Raw genomic sequence first — 20,860 nt, 5'->3', positions numbered from 1 at the left:
TTACTGAACATGTGCTCTCTGGCAATCAGATTGTACAGCCCTTTCCAATAACTTACAACACTTCCCTTCACCCAACCATGCAGTGTCTTCTAAATGTAATCCACATAATCCACCCACGACTGGTAGGAAAGCTTCTGGCTGGCTTTAAACTTCTGTCTATACTTCTCCCGGGACCGCTATACTTCTCTGGACTAGTGCTTGCTTCGTGAGGGAATACGTAAGCCTGTCCTCCTTCCCTCGGACCAGTAATTCATCCCTTCTTTGCAGCAACCTCCTTTGCAGCCCTCTTTGGGGCAACCTCCTCTGCAACCTATTTGCAACAGCCTCCTCCATCTTGAGTTTTTCTAACTGCAACCTGACCTCCCTTTCAGCCATCCTGTCCTCCATATCTTTAGGGGACAGATTGTGTGAAGAGATGCTGCTGCCTGCTGTGCATCTGGCAGAGGACCTCACTGTCACCCCCCCTTTCTAGTTCCTCCTCCTGCTCCTACATGTCATCCTCCTCCTTATGCTCCTGTGCTGTATCTTGTATATTGTAATTGGTGGGCCTCTTCTCAGGCCCTAAAGGCCTTCTGGAGCTCCTGCTTCTTGGAGCTCTCAGCTGCTGGACGCACGTTTTCCCTACAGAATCCCTTGTGCTCAGCCACAGTGCAGCTCTCTAGGTTTTTTTATCTCAAAGTCCATGTTTGCAGGCAGAGTCGCAAGTGCAAAAAGTCGGGTGGAATGGAAATGAATTTGTAAAAAAACAAAAGGGATATTTAAAATGAATTTGAATCTGATGTCAATGTATTTATATGGGATTTTAGTGTTACAAAAAGTCACTGAGTGGAACTGCAAAAACACATGCACTGATCCCACCATTAAACACCAATGTAAGAAATTGAATTATTTATTGAGGGGTGTGAAAAGCCTACTCAAGCAACAACCACAATCCTTTATCCTTCAAGAAACACATCTAAATGAAGAAAAGATGAGAAGCCTGTGTAATGTAAAGCTAAAACCTTGATTAAAGAGGTTATCTGCACCACTCAGCAGACCACAACGAAGGGGGTAGCTATACTTATAAAAAAAAATCCGGCGCTATCAATTGAAGGCTCTAAAACTGAAAAGATGGGTAGATGGGCTATAGCAAGAGTAAGGTTTCATACTCATAAATTTACGGTAGCAGGTTATTATGGACCGAATTTAGATGATCCAACTCCTTTAAAAGCTTTATGTGCTGAACTTCTATTATTTCGAGACCCTCTAATTCTGGCAGGGGACTTCAATCTAGTTCTTGATCCTGTGATAGACAGATCTTTAAATAGTAGAACTTTGTTGAATTGTAAATTGAGATCTTTAATAAAAAACACAATGAAACAGTTAAGCTGGACGGTAATTTGGAGGGAAAGAAAAGGAAATAGGAAAGGATATACTTTCCATAATAAAAAGCATGGTCACAGATCAAGGTTAGACTTGTTCCTAATCAGCACGGAACTTAGAGGTCTAGTAACAGAAATAAAACACCAACCGGGTCATCTATCTGATCATGCCGCTGTATTATTAACACTGAAACTCCAAAATAATTTAAAGAACAAAAGATGGACACTGGATAGATCTATATTATCAGAGGAAAAAACTATTGCAAGGTTACTGGAAGAAAAGAAGAAATATTTTGAAGTCAACATTGCTAGTACTTCCATAGAAATTGTATGGGACGCCTATAAGGCATTCCTGAGAGGATGTATTACCTCTATCCAGTTTGATAGACAAAAGAAATATAAAATAGAGGTAGAAGAGATAGAGGAGAATATTCAGAAATTAGAGCTTGAAATTATAGATCAAGGGGACAGAACAGAAAGGAACATTTCTGATAAAATACATTCTCTTAAATGGAACTGGCAGCGGTTTTGGATGTTAGGTTACAGAAGAGATAGGAGGCTAGCAAATTTGCTCAATTTGAATACGGGGAAGGTTGTAGCAAGCGTTTTAGCCTGGAAAACAAAACAGGACCTAGCTAAAAGTAATATAGGGGAAGTAGTTTGCAGTATAACCGGTAAACTCTGTCAAACTCCGGCAGAAATTGAAGGAGCTTTCTTAAAACATTTTGAAAAGGTTTACAGAGAAGACCTAAATCCACAGGAAGAAACAGTACGATCCTGGCTTGATTGTTTCCCATCCAAAAAAATCAGTGCAGAGACCTCTAAAAACTTAAATAAATCCATTAGTCAGTTCGAAATTAGTAAAATAGTAGAAGCAGGGAAGAAAGGTAAAGCACCTGGACCGGATGGTCTACCGGCCGAGCTTTATAAATCATTAGCTGAGCTCCTGATTCCTGTCCTGGACAAACTTTTTTCTCACATCTTTGATAAGGGTGGGAATATGCCTCCCTCATGGGATGAAGCTACAGTGGCTCTGATTTTAAAACCGTCCAAATCACCAAACCAATGTGATTCATATAGACCAGTTTTCCTGCTTAACCTGGATTATAACATTTTGTAAAGATTTTAGCAGAGAGATTAAATGGGATTATGAATGAACTGTTACATCAGGATCAAAAGGGTTTTGTTAAAGGGAGAGGTATTCAAGACCTTACCTATAGCCTGATAGGTGCTATAGATCTTGCGACACTACATAAAACACCTCTGGCAATTATTACATTGGATGCAACTAAAGCGTTTGATCGGCTTAATTGGCTCTACTTAGGTCAAGTATTGGGCAAATGCAATTTAGGGGAGAAAGTTTGTAGAGTAATTTCATCAATCTACCAAGCTCCCACAGTTAAGATACTCATAAATGGTAACCTTTCCCCTTCTATTCCAGTTCAAAGAGGAACTAGGCAAGGATGCCCCCTTTCTCCAATGCTTTTTAATCTTTACATAGAGTCTTTTGCTGAAAGGATCAGAAGACACCAAGATATTTTCCCTTTTAGGTGTGGTAACTGGGATTTTTTTTTTTTTACTTTATGCTGATGATATCATGGTATACACTTCAAACCTTGTGAAATCTATTCCTATTACATATAACCTTGCATATCAATTCGGCAACATTTCAGGCTATGAGATTAATCAGTCCAAAACAGAATGTATGGCCTGGAATTTAAATGCTGGTACTCATCTATTGAAAAAAGAGATAAGATATTTAGGTATTAAAATTCAACAGGACATCAATGATATACCTGATATCAATTTATGCAAATTAGATAAAGAAATATCTGACTCTATGAAAAGTTGGTCATACATACCTCTATCATTATTTGGAAGAATTAACTTAGTGAAAATGATGCTCTTACCAAAACTGATATTTATATTCCAAAATATACCATTAGCCTTCAATGAAAAAATTTTGAGGAAAATCCAGGCAAAAATCATTTCCTTTATATGGACCTCTAAGGGCATAAGGATCTCCTGGAAAGAATGTCAGAGAAGAAAAAATAAGGAAGGATTGTGTGCATCGGACATAATTTTATATGCATGGATTTTTTTGATTAGAGCTGGTAAAATGCTTTTGTCTGAGCCCAACAGTTCAGATATAGGGAAAATGTATAGGGAAATGTTGCAAAATTTGCGATTCCTTATTTTGCTAATGCATTTAAGGAATCCCAAATTGCGATTCCTTAAATGCAATGTAGGAAGCACCCAAGTTGTGTGATTTTGGCTTAAGGAATCGCATATTACCACCAACTTCAGGTTGTTGGTAATTTGCGATTTCTTTGAAAAATGCACTTTTTTGCATTTTTCAAAGTGCCATGTGGCGCACATACATGCCCTTAGCGCATGTATGTGCGCCACATGTGCACACATGTTTATTTCAGGGGTGCAAAAGGGTGTCCTATTGACACCCTTGCAACCTTGAAATTGCATTCTCAATTTGCGATTCTCTAATTGAGAATCGCAAATTGAGAATGTCTTCCTATTCATTTCTATGGGCCTTCTAGCCCATAGGAATGAATGGCAAGGTATTCCTTATTTGCGAATCTCAATTTGGGATTCGCAAATAAGGAATAGGTGGGAATCGCAAAATATTTTGCTAATCCTACCTACATTGCGTTTTGCAATTCTCTAATTGCGATTCCCTAAAAATTGCAATTTGAGAATCGCAAAACACGTTTTACCTACATATGGCCCTACGAGACGGCTTTAAGGACAAGACAACAAAATAAGAGGGAAGTGGCAAATCTCTACTGGCTTTTGATTGAATTGTCTGATAGCGACTTCTCCCTTCCGTCTCAGCTGTGGGGCGAGTGCTTGCGGGGCTCCGACGCAGAAGAAATTTGGCAAGTATCTTTTGATTTATTATACTCTACAGTTCAAACTGCCAACCTAAGAAGAAATCACCTCTTCTCTCTTCACAGAGTATACTGGTCCCCTTTCAAGCTCTCAAAGTTTGCTAAGGGAGCTATTCCGTGCTGCCCGAAATGTCGGCAAGAGAAAGTTAATGACGAGCACATGTTTTTCAGCTGCCCTAGATTACATCGATTTTGGGACCCGGTAATAAGAGGTATGGAAGGCATATTTGGGTCTGACATCCAGGTGAGCATTCATTTAATATATTTGGGTATTTTAGAGAACTATGCAAATGTATCTTTAGACAACAACAAATTATGCTTTTTTCTCATTTTACTAACTCGACGAGAAATATGTAAATGTTGGATTTAAAGCAACACTCCGACATTTTTAGTGTGTAATGAAATTAGATATAGCATCTAGAAAAAATAGCAAGAAGATAGCTTTCTGGCTACCATGCATAGACTGGCTGGACAACCTCTAAATCAGAATATATGTCCAATGATTATGCCCTTACATAGAATTACTTCACCACTCGGGTCAGTGTGTTGGTATTCATATAAAGGAAAGGAACTGACCAGTTACAAGAGGTTCTGTGTAAAGAGCAAACCATTAAGATCTGAGCTCTTCTGTTGGTGCCAATGAACTGGGGGGCCGCAGAGTTTAAACAAAGCTGCTCTGGATATGTAAAATGGCGTATGAGGACTAAAAAAAACAACCAAAAAAAACAACCACAATCCTTGTCAGGGTGAACCGTTAAAAATCAGTATATTAACCTGTGCTTAACCCTCTGGTAGCTTGGCAAAAAAGCAGCGAAGCTTAACTTCAAGGCAATGTATCAAGTATTTATGCAGCACACAGTAAAAAGGTGAAAACACAACACAAGAAAAGTCCCAAACCAATCTAGAAAAATAGAGCACATTTTAATAAATAAAATAATACTAGAAGACAAGAAGCCAGCAGTAGAATGAGAAGTACGTAGTTTCAAAAATGTAAGTAAATATAGTGCCTAAAAGAACAAAGAGCCAACTGAGGGTATCTGGCCATGCTGGACAAAGAAAATGTCACAAGTTCAGGATGGGTCCGATGGAGTGCAGGCCGGGCACCGGAACAAGTTTGACTTACCCTACTAGGAGTTGTGCCTTTTGTGTTTTGTGAGGCTTCGTGTCGCTTGGCATCAGTTCCAGTGCAGCTTGCAGCATTGCAGTAAGGTTTTGTGGGGCTTTGCATTGCTTGGCTTCGGTTCCAATAAAGCTTGAGGCTGTGCGGCGAGACTTTGCGGGGCTTTGAGTCGCTCAGTGTCACTGCCGATGAAGCTTTCAGCTGTGTGCGAGGCTTTGAAGGGCTTCGCATCACTCTGTGTCAGTTCCGATGAAGTTTGCATCTGTACTGCAAGTCTTTGTGGGCTTCATGTCACTTCAAATTCCATGAAACCTTCAGTTATGCAAGGAGGAGTTCTATCTGATGCCAGCCAAGTGTCCAGGACTTGGGGAGTCAATTCTTGGGGCTCAGGGACTCATTCCAGCAGAGGTCAGCAGGGCTCAGGCAGGCCCTATTGCAAGTCCAAGCAACTCCAGTGTAGCAGATCCCTAGGCAGTTGCAGGGAAGTCATTGATGTTACCATTCCATAATTCCGCCTCTCGGGAAATTTGCACGCCAGTTATGTGATCCGCCCTGGGCTTGCTGCTGCCTTGAAATGGTTGTAAGCAGCCATTTGCTGAAGCTCCTTGTTCGTTCATTGAAGTTTGTGTATCAGACCTCTTTTTGATTGTTTTCCGGTCCAGTTCCTGCCTTGCTTCAGCCAAAGCCTGTGTCCTGTTCCTGTGCAGCCTGCTACAGCTTATCTCAGCCTGCTTTGCTTTTGATGTAATCCCTGCCCATCTTTTTCTACCCTTTGGTGCACCCTAAACTGCTCCCTTTCTAATTGCCCCTAGTTTGTTCCTTCTGTTCCTACTATTATTTTCTCTTTACTTATTCCTTTTGCTTCTGCCTTAGCTCTTGCATTTTGCATCTCAGACTCCTAAATGTGCTCCTAGTTTAACTTTATCTTTCTCAGTGACTCTACTACAGTCTCTAGTTCCTTTAAAGTTCCAGTCTCTTGTTTGTTACAGTTCCTAGGATCCTTGTTCTGGCTTGCCTGTTCTCCATTTTTCCATGAATACCTTGCTCCTAGCTATTTGCTACAGCTCTTAGGATCCAGTCTAGTGCTTGCTTTGCATTTTCCCCTTGGGCTCCTGTGTTTGGTAAGTATACTTTCTGGTCCAGACTTGTGTTTAAGTGTATTCGTTTGTACAAGGGTTGGCTACTGGTTTCCACAAGGCTATTACTTCCCCATTCTTTTTCTTGTGTTATATGTAGTCTTAGGTGCCTTATCTGAGACAGTGTACCATTTCTATTGTTCTTAGGAATTACCACTGTTTATCCAGCTGGACCTATAAGGGCTTGTAACGTGTATGTAAGTACAATCCTTGTTTGTGCCCTAGGGTCCAGAGACAGAATAAAGTTTGCTACCTCCATTCCATGGGGCTTGCAGTGTGACTATCTGTAAGAGTGATCTGTACAGACGCATTCTCATTCCCTGTAGCTGTTAATAGTTCTGAGTCTTACCTGTGTACAACTCTAGTGGCAACCCAGAGTGTTCGTCCATTATTGGTCCATTCCCGATATGGTCAGTTTATGTTGCTTGCCTTCTCTATCTGATTCCTGTGCTTACACTGCATCTGTCCTTTCCTGGTCTATGCCTTTTACTGCTCCTCTGCTTCAGTACACTACATCCGTAGGGAAATATTCCTTGAGGGGAGCTCCGCCTGGAGTTCCTTACATTTGGAGCTTGTTGTGACCCTATAGCTCAGAACAGAAGGTCTGCCAACTGGCACTTGGAGTCACTAAGTTTAGTCTGGGATAAAATGAGCAGGACCACAGTTAGAAATGGGTTACTCACTGTGGGCCCCCCAAGATGCTTCTTTCTTGAGACCCTCTGGACTCCACCAAAAGGTCTGCCTCCAGTGCAGGCTTCCTGGGGTCAGAGAACTCACACTCCACCAATTGTTGGCACAGCTCTGGAAAATAGGTACTGAACATATGCTACAGCATTCAAATTAAACAGCCCCTCACGAGTGTCAAGCAAACTACCCATCACCCAACCATCCAGTGCCTCACAAATGTACCCCCATCACCCATGTAAGACTGGTGAGACAGTGTCTCACTGTTGCTGTCACTCAACCCATACTCGTATGGGTGGTCTCCATACTCACTTACCAGGGCATCTACTCTAGGGGAAGCCCTGTCCCTGCACCTCTCATCTAGAGTTATTAGAGTGTACCTCCCACCACTAGGAATATGATCCCCTGTGCCAGTTCCCCAATTTACCTCAGGGACCCTGCACACCACTGGAGTTACCTCACAATGCCGAACCCCCCTGGTGTATGTCAACCCCAACCTTGAAGTAGGGCATCAAGTCTCTGTGGTTGCATCTCCCTCGTCAGTTCTGGACATATTACTTTTGATCCCACCATCTACGCTGGACTCAGCCCTCATGGCTTCCACTTCCACTTCCAGCGCAGCCAAGCTCAGTTCATGAGCTACACACATTTCTTTTTCATAGGTTAATGCCCTCTTAGCCTCAGTCTTCTTGAGTTCCCGGTCGAACTCTGTCAGTCTCTGATCCCGAGCTCGGATCCTACTCTTTTCTTCACAAGCCCATCTTTCTCCCCATGTTTACTGCCCTCCTGGTACTCTAGCTGGGGATTCTCCCTTTCAGACTCCTCCTCAGAGTCACCTGGCAGTGCTGCTACCCAACGTGTTTCCTCAAATAGGGCTGTCTCAAGATCCCACTTTGTGGATCTCCTCTTCACAGGCAAAACCCTATCCTTGCAAAAGACTTGTAAATCCTCCATCATGTAGATGTGCAAGTGCCAAAAGTTCAATTTCATTTTTGTCCTATCCTCACCACCAACAACCAACTATATAAATGTGTTTTCTGGTTGGCTAGGGTATGCTCCTTAGCCAGGCAGAATCCACCACTCTAGTCAGGATAAGGGGAATACACTTCAAAAATAAACCCTGCTCACCCCCTTGGTGGCTTGGCACAAGCAGCCAGGCTTATCCCAAAGGCAGTGTGTAAAGCATTTGCACATAAACTGTAATACAATGAAAACACTACAAAAGGACACCACACCAGTTTTAGAAAAATATCCAATATTTATCTGTGTAAAATCAAGACCAAAACGATAAAAACTCACCATACAGTGATCCAAATACTAATAAAGCAAAAACAGTCTTTATATAAAGTTCCTTGAATTCATTAGCTCTGTCCTGGGCTATCACGGTGTCATGAGCAAACAAATCCAACAGTTCTGGCTGACCACGGCATCGTGGGCCAGCTACGGTGTCTGGGAGACCCTTCAAAAGTACCTTTGGAGATGCAGGGCATCAGATCTCATGGTGAGCTCTGGAGCAGTGGCGTCGATTCTAGGAGTCTGTGCAGAAGTCATTGGCTCTTGAAGTCAAGCACGTTGCAGGTCGAGCTCTGTGTGTTTGAAGTTAGGAGCATGGACGTTGGCAGGTGTCGGGGCTACGGTATGAAGCATGGTGGAGCAACGTGCAGTGCCTCAGGTCACAGTGCAGGCAGCGGCTCGTGATGGTCATCCAGCAGCATTGGTGAGTCCAGAGTTGTGGTGCAAAGTGGGGTGATGCTCGTTGCGGTACTGATAGGTCACAGTGCAACCAGCATTGTCATCATTGCTGAAGCGCTGTCGGTGGTAGACCCAAGGTTGCCGTGCGAGATGGGGCAATACAGTGCGCGGGGCCCACAGGTCGCTTTGCAGGCAGAGGCATCGGTTGACGATCTGGAGTCGATGCCACTGGCATCAGTGAGCCAAGGCTGTGGTGTGGTAGGGGCTGTTTATCCAGTAACCTACGAGCGGTGCCCCCAAACCACAGTGCAGACAGCGGCCTTGATTTCAGCTTAGAGTAGCGTCAGTGAGACCAGAGCTGTGGTGCGAAGTGGGGCGGTGCTCCGTGTCCTTCACAAGTGATTTCCACAGGTCACGATGCAGACAGCGGTGTCAGTGATGGCGTTGCATTGTCTCTGGGGATACCAGGGCAGCATGGGAAGTGAGGCAGTGCAGTGCCCACAGGTCACATTGCAAGCAGCGGCTCGGTGGTGGCGTTGATGAGACTAAGGTTGTGCTGCGAAGTGTGGCGGTGTCCTCTGCAGTGCCTTCGGGTCACGGAGCCAGCAGCGGCGTCGTTGATGGTGTTGGGTTACCTTTTTCCTTTGTGGCAGATAAAACATCAATTTCCAGAGAACGGTACCCAAAAGATTTTGAAGTCTTTGGTTTCTCTGAGACTTCCAACTAACCCTGGGCTTAAAATTCCACTCGTGGAGTTTGCAGAGTTTTGGCAGCTCAGCGTTCCGCGTTGAACGCGGAGTTGCCGAAAAACTCCGCACTCCTCAATGGAGCAGAGGTTTTTTTTGTTTGCCTGCCCTAAATGCGCATGAGCGACTTCCCGGATGCCTGTGATCGCCAACGAGATTTCCTTTGTTTTTTGCGAGTGCCACGAGATTTGCTAAGTGACCACATGGTCCTACGAGAGTTTGTGGTCACAGACAGGTCATTCGGGCGTGCCATCAGACTTCCAGCGGAAGTTTTTGAAGAACATAATCCCAAACATGCTGAATCTACAGCGAATGCAATCTGGAGAAGGTTCTCTCCCCGAGCAGCATCAAAACCTTCTCGAAACGACGATTCGGATTTAAAAAACTCCTCAAATTGACATTTTGCTGTACTTTTTTGTGCAAGGAGTCTTTTTTCTTTTTTTTCTTTTTTTTAAGAGGAAGGAAGTGCCCCAGAGTCTCCAACTTCCTGTTCCTGTTCAGCAGGCTCCTCCCAGTGCTTTGTCCATCTCCTGGTCACTTTTCATTTGGCTTTTTAGCTGGAAGGAACACTCTTTGTGTCTGCTGCATCATATATCATTGGATTTGAGGACTTTTGCATTTGAGATTTCACAAGTAAGTTGGAAAATTGGTGTTTGTTTGATTGTGGCCATGCACCTAGATTTATTTGTACTTTTCACCGTTTTTTAAAATGTATTGTGGTGGGTGGCCTGTTGTTTCAGCAGGGGGCTAGTTGTTCCTTTGTGCGTCATTTTTCTTCTTTTATAAAGGAAACATGTTCAGTACATTTTTGCCAACTTTTGAAATCAATTTGCAATATTTATTTAATTCATTATGTATCCCAGTAGTCTGCCAATAGGCCTTTCAGCAAGTAGGCCCAGAGCTACTCATGGGTGCATGAAACAACTGTTTCTATGGTGTCTGTTAAATGTAAACATCCTTTTGGTCATGGATGGCATTGGATTAAAAATACAAAATGTTTTTTTTGTGGTATTTATTTCACCAAGTTTTTTTCTTCAGGTATATTGTTAAATTAAATGCCTTTGTTGGATGTGTGGTGTTGTAACTTGCAAACCTTTTTAGCCCTGTGGATTTTCGTTTTTGACATTATTGCATTAACGATGTGTTGTTTAGCATACCTACTTTGTCTGGCCAGTGTGTGAGTGTGTTTGTAATAGTGGGCCATCATTTACCTTGGCTGAGCCTCCCCATGTGGGCAGGAGTCCATACTCCATATAGGCCTGCTTGAGTTCATCGTTTACCAGGCCTCCTCTTGTTGTTGTTGCTTGACCTGTGGCTGGCAGTCATTTTGTGGAGGCAGGTATTGTGCTTTTGCCACATGGGCCTGCATGTCTATCTTCCCTTTTCTCCCCTTAGCCTATTGCTTTTATTGTCATTTGTCAGCTGCAGCTCCCTGAGTGCGGCATCCCACATGATGCACAATGCCAAACAGTTACATTTGTATTTTTGTTATTTTTCTTCTTTCCTATCCTTTCTAAGTGAACTACTTTAGTGTACAAAGTACACCATGAAAGCCCTTGTTGTTGTTAACGTCTTACAAATGGTTACACTGTATTGTTAATTGTTTTAATAACTAAGGTAATAACACTAACAAGTGTGACCACATAAACTAAATTATATTGTATTTGTTTGAACTAGTAATTGAACCACAACAATGCCACATTCTTGCTTCTTTGCTTTTAGGTGCACAAAAGAGGAGGAGACTACATCACCCATTGTACTAACAGACAGAAGGCCTGCGCCCTGCACACAACATCATGTGACGTGTGCCCATAGACAGACATCTCTTCAACTTGTGCCACTGCGTGCTAACTGACATCTTAAAGATGGCCCCAAAGAATGGTACCAGGTCCAGTACCAAGAAAGTTGCCAGTGAGAAGAAGGCACTGTCACTTACCACCACCGGTATGTCACCCAAGACCTTTTATGGGAAACCAAAAATTGCGCCTGCACCAGCGGTGTCTGGTGAGCAAGCTAAGCTGGGAGCAGAACCCCCTCATCAGTGGACCCTCCCCGCCAACCTAGGCTAAAACCCATGTCTGTCGCAGAGGCAGCCAGTCTAATCATAACAACGCCGACGAGCAATGATGTTAAAATTGACTTATCATTATCGCAAAGTAGTACCCAATCAATGCAGGAAAGTCAGATAAGTGGGCAACAACAGCCGCAACCACCCCCAATGGTAGTTGTTCCTCCCAAAGTAGGGGCAGTTCAGGAGATTGAGCTTCCTGCTGAGGAAGAAGAAGAGCAAGCCACTCTATCAGAAGATCAATTGTCTTCCAGATCCCTAGCAAGGAAAATGAGGATTAGTCCATCAACTTCTTCTCCAAGCCCTCTTTCTTGTGATCTTGATGGCACTTGGATCCCATCTCAGTCCGAGAGTGAGACAAGCCGCTAGAGGAGGCTAGAGAAAAGGAAGGTTCCAGAAAGCCTTAGAGTTATGGAGGAAGGTGCTGAAGAGGAGGATGATGACGAGCCAGTCATCATGGACATTAGCCCCACCCCAGTAGAGACTGATTTTACACCATCCCAAAATGCTTTGAGGGATTTGGCACAGATACCACCAACACCACCTCCAGCTGCCATATTTACAAAGTCCCGACAGCGACCTACATCCACCACAACTACCTCAGGTACTGCAGAGAGTCAAACGTCACACCCACCTACCAGTTCATCCGACATTGCAAGTGGCACCAGCAGCGTCAGAAAGTTGACCTCCCCAGTTTGGGACTTCTTTTCGGTTAGCAGGAAGGAGGTGAACATTGCTATATGCTCCATTTGTGGAGTAGGTGTTAGTCAGAGTAAACCTGGTACAAACTATGGTACTGGAGCCCAAACAACCCATCTGAGAAAACACCACTTGATCCAGTGGGAGGCACACTTTAGTGGCCAAAAAGCTGCAAGTGTTGTTGGTGGAGGGGAGAAAGAAGATCCGATCACGGTGGAAGGTGAACAAGAGGGAGGCACTTTCTCCAGTACACAAAGCAGACCTGTCCCCAGCAGTGCAGTGATACCGCCCACATCACCATCAGCAAAATCGCAGCAGCACAAGAGCCAGGCTGAGATACCAAGGGGTCCAAGGCAAGAGAATACAGCAACAAAAAAACTCACATTGAGTCTAACATCTGGTGTCAAGAAGTCACCTGCATCAGTAGCACCAGAATAGAAAACAATTCAGGCTACTATTCTCAGCACATTTAGATCGGAGGGGCAGTACGAATGCAACCACCCAACGACACATTTGTACAATGCATAGCTGGTTAAAATGTTAGCGCTGGACCTCCTCCCTTTTTCTTTTGTGGAAGGGATGGGTTTTCTTGAATCTGTGGCAGTCACCTGCCCAAAATGGAAGGTTTCCAGCCGCTCCTATTTCGCCAGAGTTGCTGTTCCAGCACTACATCACGACATGCTGGAATTGCTTGGCTAAGCTTTGCAGCAGAGTGCTGTTCACACTATCCACCTGCAACAGACATGTGGACCAGTTGCAAAGCCACTGATTACATGTGCATCACTGCACACTGGATCTATTTTGTGGTGGTCAGAGAAAGATAGCTGCAGGTGTTGACACTGTTGAGATTTTTAATGCGGCTTGGAAACATGCAACAGTAGCCATGTTCGCCATGGAGAAATATCATACTGCTGCAAACATCTTGGAAGACTTTGACAACAAGGTCTTTAAATGGCTGTGACCAAGCGGGATTAACATATGTTTTGTTGCCACGGACAATGGTAGTAATATGGTTAAAGCCGTGGCTGATGGTGGCTTTTTCAGGGTCCTGTGTTTGGCACACTGCAATAACATCATTGTTCAAGACTTTCTGAAAAAAGAAAGCTGGGCCAGCAACTTACTGACCACCTGCAGAAGTATCTGCACACATTTCAGCCATTCTTTTAAAGCCCAGAAGCAGCTGAGGATCATTCAACGTGATAATAGAATGCCAGTTAAAGCACTCATCCAGGAGGCGCCAACACGTTGAAACTAATCGTATTACATGCTTGAACGTCTTTTTGAGTAGTACAGACCAATCAATGAATATGTCATGCAAAGATATGGAGTCTGTCAAATTAGTTTAAGGAAGGAGTTATGGTTAGCTTTAGTGTAAGTGTAAAGATATGGTTATGGGCATGCTTTAGGATTAAGGATAGGAATAGAGTTCCGGTAAGGGCAAGTATAAGGGTACTTGTGAGGTTGGAAGCTAGGCTTATTGGAAGGAATCCAGGCCTTTTCTACAGGGTCACTGCAGATTGTTCTGCTTTTTCTGAACCCTATTTTTTCTGGTATTATGACACACCTCTATCAGATTTGGCCTTAAAATGGTACTGTCAAATTAGTTCCACCCAATTGGTCTTTTTACCTTTCCCACTAGGCAATGGTAAATTGCGCAGAAATTGCAACATTTTCATGGATGTTAAATGTCATAGGTGGCTGCAACGAGTATTTGCACCTTCAACATATATGATAAACGTATCGGGCTTGAGGAGCACCACTGTTATTTTTCTGGGCTGCAGTTTAAAATAAATGGAAAGATACATGGGGAGGAAAAATGTGGTTGCCAATTTTTATACAATAATAAGTCACCTCTGTCAGCGCACATGGTAGGGTGCTTAACTCTGGGGGACAGGTGTTTAGGACTATAACCCTCAGTCAGTTTGGAAATCGAAAACAACCCAAAACTTATACTTTCATTTGTTTCAATAGCAATTTTCTCTCTAATAGAGCAAACTTCATGCATGAAGATGCCCAGACACGTCTGATCTGATAGCAAGCATGAGTATATATTCAACAATTTAAAAAGTGTTTCCCTCTTTGAGAATGTTAATTAGGATTTCTGGTGCAATTCCTGCCTCCAATACTAGTGTGCTATAGTACACTTTATTAGCAGACTAAAGGCCCAACTTAATTATTGGCGGATAGAGTAGTCACCATAGCCTGGTGAAGACTTTACATCTGCCATGCTGAGACTACTCCCCCAGCCACATGTATAAATGAATGCCCAGCAGGTGGTTATTTATAAAGGCAAGGGAAGGACCCGCCGTCATGGTGGTTCTTGACAATGCATTTTTGTGTTTGTTACAGAGCTTCGTTGGAAGGACGCAACCCTGTAACAAACAGTGATCATTTTTTCATTTAAAAAAGAAATTCCTGAAATGGGATTTTCTTTTTATTAAGACAAAAAGTAGTGCTCTCCTCACGATGGGTTGCTTCTTCTATGGAGGAGGGATCATTGAAATGTTTTACTGTTTCTTACCGCCAGGCTTTATCTGGTGGTAAGAGAAGGTAAATAATGACTAGATGCCCGCCAATCCAAATTAAAACAGTGGAAATGAAGTTATTTCTCCGATGGGCTTTGCTCCCCAGGGCCATTAAAGGGGGGTTAATCACGGAGGAAACAGAGTAGTCTCTGCCATGATGAGCCAGAAGATCCGTTCACATCTAAATGTGGCGGGCGGTCCTCATTTTTGGTGATGAGGTTACTCTGTCACCATTGTGATGGAGTATCCTTACGACCAAAAATTAAATTGGGCCCTTAGTCTCTTGTCTATATATTTTCTTTTGGGTGATAACTGCCTCTATATCTTCCAGAAGACTGGCTTTCTGCTATTTCTGAGTTGCAGTCCCGGGTCAGTATTTGGCCTTTATAAGAGCCTCAGTTTATCACTCCTGGGAAGAGTCAGCCTTTTCCCTAGCTTCTACATCTTTTAGAGGGTATAGTTAATTGCAAACCGCTAATATGGGTCTATTTAGCCAGTCAACCATCAATATATGTCAAGGGAGAATGTGGGTAAAAGAAATTCAACAAAAGCCCTTCAAATCCACATGCACATGTGTTTTACTCCTTTCTCTGTATTTTTCTGGAGCCTCCTTCTATCTGGACCATGTTGGGAATCACTCAGCATTTGTGGCATGCTCAACACAACCAAGTGAATCCCTGTAAACCCATGTACACTGTCATCATCATTAGAGCATATGATCCATATTTCCCCATGTGTCACCTTTTCCTACTCCAAGCCTTGCCTCGCTTCTGAACAGGCCATTTGGGGACTTCCACCATCATCTGCAGCAAACTCATCTGCCCTCCACATTCCATACAAATAAGACATGCTTTCAGCCCATCTGTTCGGGCCTTGCTTCAGAGAGCTTGAGGTCTTGGGTGCTAGCCAGGTCTGGAAGCCATCTTTGGGCATGGTCTATAAAGACTGCACCCAGTCTCTCAACTCTGCTTGGTTTACAGTCTTTGCAGAGAGAACATCTCCCGTACAGCTCAGCTCCCACACATTCTAAACTTACCTGTTTCCCGACAGATCCTCTGATCCTGTTCTGAGCTCCTGAGTCAAAGTCCTCCTTGGCTCCTGCATCCCTGGTTTGCCTCACCTACAGAAAAGAAGAGAGAAGACTTTGTGAACACGTGTCATTGTGTTTCAGCTTCCCAGAAGGTCAACAGCTATGCTAAAACAAGTAACAAGGTCAGAGCACTGAACCGTAGGACAGCCAAAAGGACATTGTGCACTTCGCGATTTACTTTTGATTTGTTTTTTCAGTCTTATTTTGAAGCCTTTTTCATTTGAAGGAACTTATGAAAAAAGGGTGCGCAAACTTTCTCAAAGTATTATCGAGAGATGTTGGAAAGTAGTCTATTAGTAGTGATAAGTAGTGATATACCACTACTAACAAGGCCACAAACACAATAAAAGGTTCATTTGGGTCCCGCATCGCAGCTGGGGGCATCTGCATACCGGAGCTTTGTCGTGCCTGGAGGGGCTGTGTTTGGAGTCGCTGGCCGCAGTTGAGGGTGAGAGGGGCTGCTGGATGGACTACAGCTCCCAGGAGCCCGTGCCTGACCGCACCTGAGTCGCGGCCCGCCCACCCGCCCACAAACATTTAAATACGCTCGCGGAACCCGCTGGCGCGGGTCCCGCATCGCAGCTGGGGGCATCTGCATACCGGAGCTTTGTCGTGCCTGGAGGGGCTGTGTTTGGAGTCGCTAGCCGCTGTTGAGGGTGAGAGGGGCTGCTGGATGGACTACAGCTCCCAGGAGCCCGTGCCTGACCGCACCTGAGTCGCGGCCCGCCCACCCGCCCACAAACATTTAAATACGCTCGCGGAACCCGCTGGCGCGGGTCCCGCATCGCAGCTGTGGGCATCTGCATACCGGAGCTTTGTCGTGCCTGGAGGGGCTGTGTTTGGAGTCGCTGGCCGCAGTTGAGGGTGAGAGGGGCTGATGGATGGACTACAGCTCCCAGGAGCCCGTGCCTGACCGCACCTGAGTCGCGGCCTGCCCACCCGCCTATTGGCTCCAGTATCCCTTTAATTTCATTCGATACCGCAGCGCGGGACGCGCCGCGGGACGCCCAGGACGAAGCCCGGACAAAGGGCGGACAGTCTGTGACAGTCTGGGACAGGAGCGGGTAGGAGGGGGCCGAATATAGGCTTTTTTCAATGAATGTTGTTAACCTGCCTAACTTGTTGTGTGATCCGCCTAAACGTTACTACTGTCAGGGTAGGGCAGTGAGGTGTATGGTGGTATTACGGGAAGCCATTATTTGTGCTAGGCAGCCAGAAACACCGTAGGTCAATAGGTTGCTGTATATTGTGGTGTTACTCTGTGGTTGAGTATCGGTACTGGTCAAACCCGGCTTATAATGCCCAAAGCTAAACCAGCGGTTGTGTCCACTACTATGGATAACTATCTAGTCAAGATGGTTGATAAAATCAACCAAGAACGGAGGAAGTCCTTAGGACGGCCGGGGTCACTAAACTCGAGCCCTCCCTCTCTTAACCGATTGGCCCCCAGTCAATTACTAATCCAGATGTCAGTATTTCTTTAGATCCTATGGATAGTTCCATCTTGGTTGTTCCAATGGATATCACAAGCGAGGCTAGTGTCACTCCCGGGCCCTCTAACGATTTAGAATCCGGTCAAGAAACCTTTCTTGATCCATTAATTCCTAGCGTGACGGCCCCGAGGCCTCAAAGATTATTACGCTCATGCAGGAACAATAGCAAGATTAATCAGCCTAAACGAGGGGGGAATCGCCCCTCCAAGAGAGTAGACCCTTCATTGCCCAATACTCAACGTGACCAAAAAACGACGCAGGATGGTACCACGGTCAATTTAGATAAAGAGCAACTTGATATTTTGATAAATGCTATTGATGTCAAGCTTGATTTACTTGTTAAACCCCTATTGACCAAACTTGCTATAATCTCAGATGAAGTAGTCAGATTGGGAGGTTTATTGGATACATTTATTAATACTGGTCCAGGAGCCAAAACTAACGATAATGAACATGGACCTGTTGAGGTTCCCTCCAATACTCCGAACATAGTTCTAACGTCGGCTGTGTGTAGTAATCCTAACTCTAGTTCTGGGAATGATCGCGAAGCGGTTCCTGCTGTCCCCAACACTCTCCCGCAGTTGTCGGGCCAAACTAAACCTTCCTTTAGCACAGTACTGAGGAAGCAGGTGGGTCCCAATGCAAATTTTAATAGTTCAAGTAGCCCCCAGCCGGATTTACCGCCGACCTGTGCACCTTTTGTGGCATTTTTAACCAATGTCCCTCCAGTTAGAGTGTCCGGAAGCAACCACGGCGTTGGTGAATCCCATTCGTCACTAAAGAATAAAACCGTGGATTGGCTCCACCGGCAGTGTGGCTTTCCCGTAGCCTTATCAGGGGATATCTTAAGCACTAGAAGAACTAATTGGGTAGGCAAATCTCGTAAGACCTGTGGAGGGGATTGTATTGTTATCAATTTTCGAAACCCACAACTTACCTCCACGGTGCTGATCAAAGCCGCATCTCTCCCTACACGAGACCAAGGAATCTCTCTACGCCCCCTTGGGTACTTTTATAGAGACTATGATATTCAATCTGATGTTGAGTGTCACCGATGGAGGTCTAGAGATTTAAACATGAGTGCTGGTCCTACTATTTCCACGTCTAACAGATTCCAGCCCCTGAGTGGGCTTGATTGTAACGATTGACTGGTATTACCTTTGGTGGACCCAGGGACTGTGGTCGCTTCCTTGGGAGAGGGGAGGCGTAGTGTGGTCCCCGGGGTTCCAGAATCAGAGGAGGCTATTGGTATAAGTGGTAGCAGTGTTGACCATATTGATGTCCCAGTCGATTGCGGAACTGAAAGACCGACCACTGATCATAGGGATAGGGTTGTATCAACTAAGCTCACTGTACCAGACAACTGGGGCCTGTGCTCAATTGCCTGTTGGAATGTTGCTGGACTCTCACAAAAGAATGTATGTTTAGGTTGGTTTGATTTTATTAACATTTTTAATATTATTTGTTTTCAGGAAACCTGGAGTCTGGACCCCATTAATTACAAGGGTTTTGTTTCTTACCATCTGCCGGCTGTGGCTTCCACTTCGGGCAGAGCAAAGGGTGGGCTCTTAACCTTGATTTCAGTGGAAGTTCCACTCATTGTTAAGAAATACGTACCGATTGGGGCCCATTCCCAGATTTTATGGCTTTATCAGGAGCTGGGTAGAAATATCCTTTTAATTAATTTTTATAATAATGTATTTGATAATACTAGGCAGCAGGTAGTGTTTGCTTTAGAGTCCGCTTTGGCAGATATAGTTACGGGAAACAACATCGTGTTTGATTTCATTTGGCCTGGGGACTTTAAGACAGCTGCGTGTCCATCCCACGCCCATAGGGTTTGTGGTTTTGTAAATTGCAGGGGAGAAGGCGTCTCTCATTTCCCCCATAATCTTTATGGAGATTCACTAAATAAAATCTTGGTGACCTATGATATGGAGATGCTGGAGAATATGAGAGGTGCCTCTGGTGAAACCATTCCTACTTTCACGGGCCGAAATGCTAATACTGTGATTGATTTTATTTGCATTTCATCTAGCCTTAACCCGTGGTGTACAGCCCCTTTGGTAGTTGATAATTTAATTAGCGATCATAACTGCCTAACTATGGAGGCTGTCCTTTGGAAGGCGAAACAAGGCCCCAATTTAAACATAATAGCTAATATTGAACCCCACCGACCAAATGGAACCAGAATTAGGTGGAAGGGGGATAAAGCTGACATCCTGTCAAACTCCATTATTAATAATTGTGTCAACGATATTGCTGTTATCTTAGAGAGCAAAGATCTAACAGATGTAATTATACCCAAGTTTATAAATATTAATCTCATTATTGATGCCAAATTTACTAAGCTTCTCAAGGGTAAGTCGTGCGGGCAAAGGGGGTGGTTCGACCATGCCAGCACTATTGCCCTTAAGGGTCTCAAAGAGGCCCTTGTAGCCAAACCAAGGGATACAATTTTGGTTAGGGAGCTCAGAGCCACCTATCAGGCTGCAGTTAAAAATAGGAAGGCCGAATTAAGACAAGAGGCATGGGATAAGCTAGACCAGGCGGCTGAAACTTCGGATTCCTCCCTATTCTGGGCTACAGTCAATTGTCCCTTTCTTAAGAACGAGGAGATGCCTGAACTGACGGCAAATGTTAGTGTAGAAAGTTGGGTTTCCCACTTCTCCATGATTTTTGACTCGGATAAATCTATGGATGTAGGTGGAGGTGACTGGCCAGTCATTCCTTTAGATATATCCACTTCCGAGGTTCAGGATTGTATTTCTGTTAGTAAGGGAGGGAAGGCCCAGGGGCCTGATGGGGTGCCCATAGATGTGTACAAAAAAGAACCAGAGATATGGGGCCCGTTATTAACTAATGTGTTCAATGCAGCTGTCTGTTATGGCGTCCCACACACCTTGGAGGAATCTATTATAATCCCTATTTATAGGAAGGGCGAGAGGAGGGACGCTAAGAACTACCGTCCAATCTCCCTTCTAGATTCCTCTGTGAAAATCATGAGCAGGGTGCTTCTGGTCAGATTAGAAGAATGGGCCGAATCGAATAACATACTGGCAAATTCCCAATATGGTTTTAGGAAGGGACGAGGGACTGTAGAACAGTGCCTCAACCTAGAACTTCTTATAGGGAAGTATACGAAGGCCAAGAAAGGTTCTCTTTTTCTCTGCTTTGCAGACTTGAGCAGTGCCTTCGATATGGTGAACCATAAGATCCTATGGGAGAAATTACTAGAAATGGGGGCACCGGAGGGCATTGTTTATTTCCTGGCCCGGTTATACGCCAACCTTAGTTCAAGTGTTCGTTACGGCCCGGGAGGGGAGCGCACCCCTAAGAT

The 20,860-nt window shown here is 44.4% G+C and overlaps 1 protein-coding gene across 7 annotated transcripts in view; it reads right to left on the bottom strand.

The window, feature by feature from the left end:
• LOC146798509 (uncharacterized) overlaps positions 1 to 20,860 on the bottom strand; it is a 248,961-nt gene that overhangs the window by 80,975 nt on the left and 147,126 nt on the right. For all 7 annotated transcript variants that reach the window (XM_085625800.1, XM_085625802.1, XM_085625799.1 and 4 more), the window contains exon 5: positions 15,974 to 16,057. In XM_085625800.1, the coding sequence (XP_085481926.1) occupies positions 15,974 to 16,057 (84 nt within the window). The remainder of the gene's footprint in view (positions 1 to 15,973; positions 16,058 to 20,860) is intronic.

The sequence above is a fragment of the Triturus cristatus genome, chromosome 9 (genome assembly GCF_964204655.1).
Source record: "Triturus cristatus chromosome 9, aTriCri1.1, whole genome shotgun sequence".
NCBI classification, from domain to species: domain Eukaryota; kingdom Metazoa; phylum Chordata; class Amphibia; order Caudata; family Salamandridae; genus Triturus; species Triturus cristatus.
Note: the sequence above shows the minus strand (reverse complement) of the source record. Positions and strands in the feature narration are given on the sequence as shown.